General features: G+C 36.4%; 2 protein-coding genes across 4 annotated transcripts in view; one reads left to right on the top strand and one right to left on the bottom strand.

Annotated features, from left to right (window-relative positions):
* The window catches only part of LOC107598691 (myosin light chain kinase 3-like), a 16,611-nt gene extending 12,014 nt beyond the window's left edge, over nucleotides 1–4,597 (top strand). For 2 of the 3 annotated variants that reach the window (XM_016290084.1, XM_016290082.1), the window contains exons 7-11: nucleotides 99–208; nucleotides 667–808; nucleotides 1,563–1,633; nucleotides 2,734–2,862; nucleotides 4,206–4,597. In XM_016290084.1, the coding sequence (XP_016145570.1) occupies nucleotides 99–208; nucleotides 667–808; nucleotides 1,563–1,633; nucleotides 2,734–2,862; nucleotides 4,206–4,401 (648 nt within the window). In that variant the 3' untranslated portion in view covers nucleotides 4,402–4,597. Of the gene's footprint in view, nucleotides 1–98; nucleotides 209–666; nucleotides 809–1,562; nucleotides 1,634–2,733; nucleotides 2,863–4,205 lie in introns of those variants that run through there. The other variant, XM_016290083.1, reaches the window with a different exon arrangement.
* Nucleotides 4,598–6,493: 1,896 nt separating this feature from the next.
* Nucleotides 6,494–10,684, bottom strand: LOC107598713 (origin recognition complex subunit 6-like). Its single transcript, XM_016290122.1, has 7 exons — nucleotides 10,513–10,684; nucleotides 10,267–10,393; nucleotides 9,160–9,323; nucleotides 8,991–9,080; nucleotides 8,261–8,370; nucleotides 7,678–7,880; nucleotides 6,494–6,514 (listed from the first exon to the last, which is right to left on the bottom strand). Exons 1-7 carry the CDS (start codon nucleotides 10,575–10,577, stop codon nucleotides 6,494–6,496), a joined length of 780 nt encoding a protein of 259 aa, XP_016145608.1. The 5' UTR covers nucleotides 10,578–10,684.
* Nucleotides 10,685–11,381: the final 697 nt, after the last annotated feature.

Genomic DNA, 11,381 nt, shown 5'->3' on the forward strand with positions numbered 1-11,381 from the left:
GATCCATTTTCTAAATATATATATATATATATATATATATATATATATATATATATATATATATATATATATATATATATTTTGTGCTTTCATTCCAGGATGAAGTGAAGAATGAGATTGGAGTAATGAACCAGTTAAACCACGTGAATTTGATTCAGCTGTATGATGCTTTTGAGTCTCGGACTAATCTCACACTCATTATGGAATAGTAAGTAGACCCCAATGTACTAGAAAGAAAACATTTTCTCTCCTGGCCTGGTCCTCACATTCTGTCGCAAGAACATAGAGCTCCCACACATGCCACTTTACACAGTCATGATGGTGTGTCATCTTCCTGCCTTGTTCACAGATTTAATTCACTTTTTTTGATGGTATTGAATTGGCAAATCAACGCTTTTAATTTTATGATGAAATTTTTGTGTGAATATTAATATTTGTAATACAAGACATAACAATTAATGATGTTTTTTTTTTTTTGGAAGATGGATATTTTTATGTGAAGGTACCACTAGAAGGAAAGAGTCTTAAAATTAATTTTTGTTTTAGCATTAAAGAAAATACATGGGCTTAATGTCAGTTTGCGTGTACAAATAGACTGAACTAAAAGAGAGGAGTTAATTTGTGATGGTTCATTTTAAAATATCTTTCCATGGTTTGTTATTTCAGTGTGGAGGGTGGTGAATTGTTTGAACGAATCATTGATGAGAATTACCAGCTGACGGAGCTGGATGCCATCGTGTTTACCAGGCAGATTTGTGAGGGGGTTCAATACCTTCACCAGCAGTACATTCTCCATTTAGATCTTAAGGTAAACCCCACACACAGCACTGAATGTTATAATGTGATACTGATGGGATTAGCAGTGCATAGTGTCAGGTGTCTCTATGGAAAAAGCCACCAGTGAATCACCCATGTATGTCAACATTAGCATTAGTCTGAATATCATACATTTTAATTAGCGTGCTGCCAAGGGACTTGTGCCTTGTGTTGCTGTTAACATGTTGTTTATAGGAAATATGGAATGCATACCACATGCATTACCAATCTACATAAATTGCTTATGTGTAAGTAAAAGCTTGTTCACTCGAAAATGACAAGAACGAAAATGATAAAGATGTAGTCTTAAAAATAATTCTAAATTTAAAAGTAGCAGTACAGTCCATAATCACTGGAATCACTTTCGGAAAGTTTTTTTTTTTTTTTTTAGCTTATGAATGATAAAAACATTGACAGCCAATCAGAGTCCATCGTGCTTTAAAGAGCTCAAGCATTTAAAGCGACAGATGACAAAACTGCAGCACACACTTATGCACAATAAACAGAACGATTATGTACAGTGGTGTGGATGTTAATATAGTTATCGTTATAGTTATCGTTCTTGGTGTGAATGGACCTTAAGTCAGGTGTGGGATGTTACTACCCTTCATAACAATACATTTGAATCCCATATTTAGTTTGAAATACTAAAGTTGTTATTTATATTGTTAGCGTTTTAGTATTCATAATCAGTTTTAATTTTAAATAGTATTTATCTTTTAATTTTTATATTTTCTGCAATATAGCCAGAAAACATTTTATGTGTGAGCAGCACAGGGAATCAGATCAAGATCATTGACTTTGGACTCGCCAGAAAGTAAGTAGCAGACCTAACTAAATTCTCTTATTAAAAACAAGGCATATAAATAATAACAAGATTTATATATATATATATTTTTGAAGTGAACAAAAGAAGGACTTTTCTCGGTCTTGGATAATTATTTCCCTAATTTCACACATAAAATAAAGTGTTATAATAATGTTTTTTTAGCTGACATCAAGTATTTTGATTCACTACTCTACATGTGATCATTTTTTGATATCTTCGTTTACTTTGAGCTTTAAAGTTTAAAAGGATTACAACAATCACAGTCCATACAAAGTCAACGAAATGTACTGTCTGTGTAACAGTTAGAAACTAGCATAACTTTTCATTTAGCATATCTTTTAAGAATCTTCATGGGTGGACAAAACACTGGTGTTGGGTCTGTATATTGCAGACACTGTTTTCCAAAATGACTTAACTAAAAATATTACAACAAAAGCAAGGCATTCTACAGACACTGTAACATGAGATATGGCACAATACAAAGTGACAGAATTGTAAGTGAGACTCTTGTAGAACAGCAGAAAGAGAAATGTAGAGCTTTTTTAAAGTAAGTACAGTATGAGTCAGGTTCTTACAGGGGAGTTGTGTGTTTTCAATAGCAGAGAGGGAAGATCATTCTACCACTGAGGCACAGTGAATGTGAAGGTTGGGGAAAGTGATTTTGAGCCTTTTTGTGAGGTTGCCATGAGATTCCACTCACAAACTTACTTCCGATTTCTGTAGAAAACACATATATGCAGATGTGAGTGGAGGTAGAAAGTACAGATCCAGTGACTACTGACACAAACACTGCATTGAACGTAGGTGGGCTGTTGCTGGGATCATTTGAGGTTGGACATGCTCAGATAGGGCGTGCTTTTCATGATTTTCCATTGTTGGGCAGCCTTTGTAATTTGGTCCTTGAAGTTCAGCTAATTAAAAAAGTTAAAGATTCTTCCAGGTTCCTGACTGACCTGGTGTTATCATCAGCAAGGTCTGTTGAATGAGCTTAGTGTTACGAGTCAGTGAGTTTGGGTCTGTTTTTTTTATATTGGTATTATACAAAATCCAAAAACAAATCTGCAAAATGTGTTTGTTCATCCCACCAGGTATAGACCCAGAGAAAAGCTGAAGGTCAACTTTGGAACCCCAGAGTTTCTGGCACCAGAAGTTGTCAACTATGACTTTGTGTCATTTCCTACAGACATGTGGAGTGTTGGTGTCATCACATACATGCTGTGAGTACACAACTAGAGGCAGTAAGGCAGATCTATTAATGCAGTATTTCTTATTTCAAAAAACATTATGCTGACTTCCAAAAGTTTAATATAAAGAATTGTCATTAAAGAGGCAGAATTGACATTCATGAAATAAGTGCATATACATTAATGATTTATGCGTTATAGGAAGAAAAGTCTCCCTTTCTTGCTACGCTGAATTGCACAGTGGCAAAGACTCCTGAGTGAAATATCAGAGATCAAAAGCCAAATGCAAATGTGATGCCCATGAAAGCTTTAGAGGGCTCGTTTGAAAGCATTGAATAGAGCCCTGATAAAAGGGCACCAGTTCCTTACAGCTCAGAAAGCATGTTACCAACCCTGCTGCTCTGAAAAAAAAAAACTACACACAAGCATCCCATCTCTAATCCTGTGCCCCCATCACTCTGCTCCCCGTGAGCAGTACTGTCCCTCTGCTCTGGCCAATAGCGGCCAGGCTGAATCAATACTAATTACCTGACAGCTGTTGGTGGAGCTTTAGAAGGGCTTGCCCATCCAGAGAATATGTGTGTCACCTACTTCACACTTCTCTGAGAACTGAACACCCAACAAGCCTTCAGTGTTCAGTGTATTCATTTAATTATAGCTTTTTATTTAAAGTAGACACAAACACATAATTGTGTTAGTGGTCAGTTAAGCCAGCATAACTGTTGTTGCCTTCATTTCAAATTGTTTATAGACAGTATTGGCATTACGATTATGTATCCATTTACTTTTATGTGTATGTGTATGCGTATGTACATTTATATTTAATTTTTGTTCAGTAATATTTTACAACAAAGTTCAAATTGTTAACATTACTTAATGCGTTTGATATCATATCAGCATAGCGATGTTTTTAGTAATCTAGGTTAATGTTAATTTATAAATATTGTTGATTGTTCATTCATGTTCATTCATAATAAATTAACTTTTTTTCTAAATATTATATACAACTTGAAATGTTTAAATTCAGTATAGTATCTAGTATCAGTATATATAGAATTGAACTTGGATTAATAAATGCTGTAAATGTATTGTTCATTGTCATTGTGCGTAATGTCAACAAATTTAACCTTAACTGTCGCTATTTATTTATTAAGGTGGTGATTTTAACCAAAGCAAACAAATGAGGAAAAATACAAACACAGCTGATTAATCATGAGAAGTCAACAATATTCACAGTACTGCAATATTAAAATATAAAAAGTAGATCAGAATGGTACAAAGCAGCTATTTTTACAGTATGTCATACTTTGATAATCTTAAAACTAAGGTGAATAGATTTCTGGGTTATTCACTCCCTTTATGATTTCTTTTTTCAGTCTGAGCGGCCTTTCTCCATTTATGGGTGACAATGATACAGAAACAATGAACAATATTCTGCACGCCAAGTGGGACTTTGATGCAGAGGCATTTGAGAATGTGTCAGAAGAAGCCAAAGACTTCATTTCCAGCCTTCTTGTGCCCGCCAAATGGTATTCATCCATCCATCATTATTACACTAATGCAAAACCTTAAAGTACAGAACATACCTTAAGTCACGCTTTCTATTGCACATAGGTTATTTCTCCTACTTTTCTAGCCTGCTCTCTCGTGGCATTAAGAGCCTCACTTTTCTCTTCCATCTCTCAATCATTGCCCCACTTTGACCTGCTCAGGTTCCCTTAAAGGGGTCATATGATGCGATTTCAATTTTCTTTCTCTTTGGAGTGTTACAAGCTCTTGGTGCATAAAGAAGATCTGTAAAGTTGCAAAGACTAAAGTCTCAAATCCAAAGAGATATTCTTTATAAAAGTTCAAAGCACTTGTTGTTTGTCATTTCACTGATCACAAATGCTGACAGAGTTTTATGTTTACGCGGTGCGATGCAATGCAATGCAATGCGTAAAAAGACAGTATAAGTCATTATAATCAGTAATTATGTCCCCACTGGATGCAACAAATGACTCGTTTGTAATGGGTTTTAATGTTTTTGTCTCGTCGCTCCGGCCGGACACGGCATCAACAGTATGGTGAGGGGCGTAACATTTCCGTCACACACTTGAGGTATTCGGCCAATCACAACGTACTGGATAGCTGGCCAATCACAGCACACCTCGCTTTTTCAAACCGATGAGCTTTGTAAAAGTCGATGCTTTTCAAAAAGACGGGGCATAGAGGAGAAACAATAATGTACAGTATGTGGAAAATAATGTGTTTTTTTTTACTTTAAACCGCATAAACACATTTCATTACACCAAATACACAAAATAATGTTCTTTTTAGCAGCATCATATGACCCCTTTAATGCATCCTGACATCAAAACTGAAACCTCTCAAAATGCAGCTGTACACCAAAAATTGGCACAAATAACATAATTGGCTGCTGACGTAACATGACCTGGTGCATTTTAGAGCATTTGGAGCTCACTTTCATGTTGCTCTGTCTTAGCTAACCTCTCCCACACAAGGGCCGTGTTGCTCAGCTGGCATGAGATAATAGCAGGCTGGCACAGCAGGTGGCCATGAGAGGGCACATTGTCTTTTGCCCACCATCTTACCACGGTCTATGCAGTAAAAGTGATAGTTAATGATCCAGTGCACTTTGACAAGGTGCATTTAGATGCAATGGGACACCCACCCTGGCCTTCCTCCCTTTTCTTTATCTGTGGTGACCTCATCACAGCCCTCGAAACATGTCGTGTGATTCATATCACCTTTGCTTTCAGCCAATGAATACTAATGGATTATTGGCATGATGATAATATAGTACAATCAGCTGGATTATGTCTTTCTTACTGGTAAAAATGCACTCATGCTGTGCACAAATTTTACAAAGTGTTTCAGGATGATCGGACATTTCTTTCAATCATTTTCAGGACACCATTTGTTCCCCTTGCTCAAATAAAATTGGCTGTCTTTTGGCTCTGTTGGCCAAATGTTAGCACAACTTAGCCAAATTTACCACAGAGCCTGTCCCAGTACATACACTTTTGAGCGAGTACATGCCACAGGAAGTAAGTGAGTAAAACTGTCCCAGGTCTGAAAAATGCCAAAGCCCAGTGTCTTATTGTTAATATCACTTTAAACAGGTATTTGAGGTTGAGCATATCCAATTACTCATCATGTTCAGAAACTCACATGCTCTGAAAACTGTCCAGTGTGTAAGTATATGAATTAGATCTTATATTTAATTTGGAAGTAAAAAGTAAAGTGTTGCACTTTTTTTATTTTTGTGGAACATTTGCAACTGCTTTTTTCGCTTAATTAGAAGAACTAAAATTAATAAATGTTGTTGCCTGTTAGGGACTGAACAGACATTCAGAAGTTTAATTTAGAGTGTAAAAAATTTAATATCAAATTTTCTTTAAAAACTTTACTTGATTTTTTTTAAATAAAAGTGTGTCCCATTAGGTAAAAGCTCTACACTTGAGGGAGCTTACTTGAACACTTCGGCCAAACACCGGAGATAAAAAGTTTATGTAAAAAGACAAGTGGTCAAGTACAAATACCACAAGTGTGGGTATTGGGACAGGCACAGTTAGCCAAATCTTGGTTGTGTCTCATTTTGAAGACTGCACCCTCCTGAGGCGGCGTTTTTTGGCCACATACAGCATTGAGGATGTCTCAATTAAGAAAAGTAACCATTACACTGCAAGAAAATAAATCTCAGTAATTTACATCTCATAAGGAGTAATACATTTTAGAATGATAATTTTTCTCAATGACATGCAGTCGACAATGCCACCTCTGGAGGGTGCAGTCTTTGAAATGAGACAGTTTGAATGAATCATGTTAAAGATGTTTTAAACTAAACACTAAATATAAAATATATATAATATGATATATAAATCTGTAATAAAGTGACCGTAGGCCTACTAATATGTGACCCTGGACCACAAAACCAGTCTTAAGTCGCTGGGGTATATTTTTAGCAATAGCCAAAAATACATTGTATGGGTCAAAATGATTGATACCGTAAATATATTAAAACTTAATTTTTGATTAGTAATATGCATTGCTAAGGACTTAATTTGGACAACTTTAAAGACAATTTTCTCAATATTTTGATTTTTTTGCACCCTCAGATTCCTAATAATAATAATAATAATATCTTATCAGTATTTTTTTTTTTTTACAGGAACACTGAATGACCAAAAAAGGCACCAGCCCTAAGTTCATGGTTACCAAGTTTGAATTCTAATTACTAAACTTCTATTATTAAATAATACTTGACTATCATATTATAATGCTTGACTGACTGATATTAAGTGTACTTTCAGATATTTAAAAAATGGTACCATTTTACAAACATTATATAGGTTTGTAAAATGGCATAACCTATATATATATATATAGTCTAGTATAGTATTTCAGTCTGGCGAGTAAACAAAAAAATTTACTAGCCAATGATGAATCAATTGCCAAGGTGTCCGTAGAGGGTTGTATATTCTTTGGTTTTACTCTGTGATGGATGATTAAGGGAATTTGGCCTTTGTGTCCCATTTATAATCCTGTGGAACAGGAAGTCATGGCTGGAGAATTTCATGCTCCTGGTCACCCTGGTGTGTTAAAAAAAAATGTAAATATGAATGGGAATATACTTCAGAGATATTTTACTCTTAAGAATTTCTAGGGGTGCCAATAATTGTGGCCAACATGCATTGGAGAAAAACATTTCATAATGGGAGTCTCCCCCTCAATTTCAATTGTTTTACTTCAATGATAGGTTAGACTTTTGTGAAGTTTTTAATGAAAGATCAAATAGATAAATGATGCAGATTTATTTTCACAGCCACCTTTGCTCATATTTACCAAGGGTGCCAATATTAGTGGTTGGCACTGTAGATGTGCATACACCGTATATAAGGGCAGCGGATGGGTCGAATAATAATTTGCCATTATTTGTGGTAGGCAAATGGCTCTCTTACCATCTTCTTCCGTGTCTAGTATTTCAGTGAGAGTCTTCTGCCTCTTTTGTGCAGTTTTGACTGGTTTCTCCATAGATGAAGGTCCATCTGAGGGTACATGGACATATCAGACTGAATCGGTCTGCTTAATATCCCAACTTCAAATACTACTTGAGAAGAAACATGCTGCTCTTTGATGTTGAACTACACAAAAAATAAACATGGACTAATTATGATATGTCTGTAGCCATGGTAACCAGTGAAATGTGTTTCTTTATGACAGATCTCTTTGAAGTAATATCTCTTGATTGAAAAGGAAAAAAAAAAAAAAAAGATGAAATGTTGTGCAACTTCAATTACAACATCTTTGTTATACATGAAAGTCAGACCAAGATCTCCTACAAAAAAATGTATCTGTGCCTTTATTCACTTTAATTAGGCAATGTATCATTTTCCAAAAAGTTTTTGTTTGAAGGAGTTACACTTACTGCAGATCTCCTGTCCAAATTTCTGAAACTGTGCGCACAGCCGGTCAAAGATGCCCTTCTTTGCTCCAGATGAAGAAGCTAATTTCCTGTCAGTTCTGATTTTCATGCACCTTCAAACAGGAAGGACAGAACCAATTTATTTTTCCATCTTCAGTAACTGAATGTGAACCAGGTGCAGTTTAGATTTGGAGATTTCTGTGGCTTGTTGACATGCATAAAATCTTTTTCACCCATCTGGGAGCCTGATTTGTTCATTATTGTACAGTAGCAGAGTTTGGTTGGATAACAATAGACCAACATAGTCACTCAGGCTCAGCACATTTGGATTTGGCCAGTCTTATAACATTAGCACCTTTAAGAAAGCATTCCTTAGTGGCATTCCTTATGTATGCACTCACGTTCATTGAGTCTAATATGCAGATAACCTAGTTGTAAGTGCGTACAGGGAACAAATATGACTAAATTTCACAACTATGTGATAGGCAATCCCTATCTGACCATTTTAAATTAATCAGTATTTAATGCACTTCTCATAGCCTCGTATTAACTCTACTTTGACCACACTAGCACTGTGAAGAGCTTAATCAGGTTTTCAAGAGACAACTGAGCTCCCAATCAAAATTAATATCTAATGTGATTGTCAAACACACAATCATCCAGCAACAAGTATTTCTGAACCATTCATTATTTGACTCAATGACAATATAACATTACAGTGTCCTATACTCACTTGCATGCTGCATACAGAGCTGCTGTGGTAAAGAGAGGATTAGACAGGTCAAGGTCGTGTTGCTGAGCAGCAGGCAAACTGGTCTCATACCTTAAACAAATACATAATGTAGGTTTAGATCAAGTCATTCGATTAATCTTGACTGCACTGATGCAATGTGAAGACTCACTGCTGAAGGATCTGAGAGGCCACTTTAACTGCTTCCAAACAGCCATACTGCACAGCAAGATCTCTGAGACCCAGGTTTGACTGCAGGCCCAGCATGCACTCCATAGCCTTCAAATTACTGGAGTACACCTTAGGACTCAGTCCGGATAGTTTGATGGCATACTCCTATCCAGCAGAAAGTTGAAAGAATATTAATTTCTAAAAATTATTGCAAGAAAATACTCATATTACTACATATGCTAATGCGTACAACATCTCGTGTAAAGCGGTCAATGGTTATTGTGTGAAAATTATTCTGAACAATATTTAAACAATAACAGCGGTCTCATCCTCCACTTCATCATTGGGGGAAGTCGTGGCCTAATGGTTAGAGTCGGACTCGTAACCCAAAGGTTGTGGGTTCGAGTCTCGTATCGGCAGGGATTGTAGGGGCTCCCCGGGCGCCGCAGCATAAATGGCTGCCCACTGCTCCGGGTGTGTGTTCACGGGGTGTGTGTGTGTGTGTGTGTGTTCACTGCTGTGTGCGCACTTTGGATGGGTTAAATGCAGAGCACTAATTCCAAGTATGGGTCAAACTATTTTGCCCCTAATATCTCTTTTTGCAAAAGTCAGTCTGTGGACAATTATTCTTTATATTAAATATGAGATATGTGATGCATGAAGAAAACTGAATATTTCTTTTCATTGCCAACCAGGCTGTAATTTTGTCTAAACGATGGCACAGTTTACATATTATCTGTGTACATTTAGGATACATAAAGGGGTAGCTATAACAGAAGCCTTGACAAAGCAAAGTAATAGGCTATTTATTTATAAAATACCAATTCATTTCAACGAAGAAAGCTATTTAATTCAATACATAATTTGAGATGAGCAAATGACAGTTTTCCTGTGATGCCACTATTGGACAGTGTTAGTAAATAAAGTGAATTGGCAAATAAATTAGCGACAAATCAAAAAAAAAAGAAAGCCCACTGGGCGTAACAGTAAAAGATAACTCGCACATATGCATATTTCCATGACATAATATAGTAACATATTCAAGTGCGTGTGATTCTGTACATGTACATGGTACATCACATCAGGCAGTATGGGAACTGGATCTTGCCTTGTCTAGAGGAAATTTCACTGAAGTCGCTGCCAACTCGAGGCAAACAATGGCCTTGCTGGTGGCTGTAACAGAACCCAGTCCAACACACTTCACTTGGGATAATCGCATGTATTCCTCTGCTTGACTGAAAATAAGAGATCACAATTAACGTTAGTTGTGTTGTTATATTGACATGTTCACTTCAGATTGAACCAAACAAGCGGCTGGTCTCTCTACACTGTCACACTGTCACACTTCACTTACCTCAATACTTTAACAGCTGTTATCCCGATCTTCGAAGCAAGCTTACGAAATAACTCTTTATCCATTTGTAATGTAGTTTGGATCTTCTCTTTAACCTCAACACAACGGAGTCCTCTCAGTAAGCACACCTTGCACAGACAAACTGATTTCCCGCGAAAACGAACACGTGTCACACCCGAAATAAACGTCGGGACCTGCCATTGGTGGATCGAGAAATGGGCGTGGACAACCTCGTTCGAGTGAAATACGTATAAACTTAACTACTTTTAAGACTATTTAAGTATTCGTCAAATGGTACTATATAAGGCCAAGCGGAGTGCACGATATTAAATGCTAAATGTTAGTCAGAGAAACTTTTGTCCATTACACTTTTTTTCTTCAATTGTAGATACGAAGCAAGCTTACGAAATAACTCTTTATCCATTTGTAATGTAGTTTGGATCTTCTCTTTAACCTCAACACAAACGGAGTCCTCTCAGTAAGCACACCTTGCACAGACAAACTGATTTCCCGCGAAAACGAACACGTGTCACACCCGAAATAAACGTCGGGACCTGCCATTGGTGGATCGAGAAATGGGCGTGGACAACCTCGTTCGAGTGAAATACGTATAAACTTAACTACTTTTAAGACTATTTAAGTATTCGTCAAATGGTACTATATAAGGCCAAGCGGAGTGCACGATATTAAATGCTAAATGTTAGTCAGAGAAACTTTTGTCCATTACACTTTTTTTCTTCAATTGTAGATATGTAGACAAATATAAGAGATATGTACACAACCCAGCTGAGTATTTTATTGTAAACAAATACATTTTAATTCTAAATGTTGTCTCTACAGCGTTTTAGAGCGGAATAATCCAGCTCTCA

This window comes from Sinocyclocheilus grahami, unplaced genomic scaffold (assembly GCF_001515645.1).
Source record: "Sinocyclocheilus grahami isolate Dianchi unplaced genomic scaffold, SAMN03320097.WGS_v1.1 scaffold254.1, whole genome shotgun sequence".
In the NCBI taxonomy this organism is placed as follows: Eukaryota; Metazoa; Chordata; class Actinopteri; order Cypriniformes; family Cyprinidae; genus Sinocyclocheilus; species Sinocyclocheilus grahami.

Bases quoted from the DNA above. Each gene is read 5' to 3' on its own strand.
- LOC107598713 (XM_016290122.1), bottom strand. From the start codon at position 10,577: ATGGATAAAGAGTTATTTCGTAAGCTTGCTTCGAAGATCGGGATAACA. The intron at 9,081-9,159 runs GTGAGTCTTCAC...TATTTGTTTAAG, and splicing joins GCCTCTCAGATCCTTCAGCA to GTATGAGACCAGTTTGCCTG. The intron at 6,515-7,677 runs GTAAATATGAGC...ATTTTCTTGCAG, and splicing joins CACTAATATTGGCACCCTTG to TGTAATGGTTACTTTTCTTA.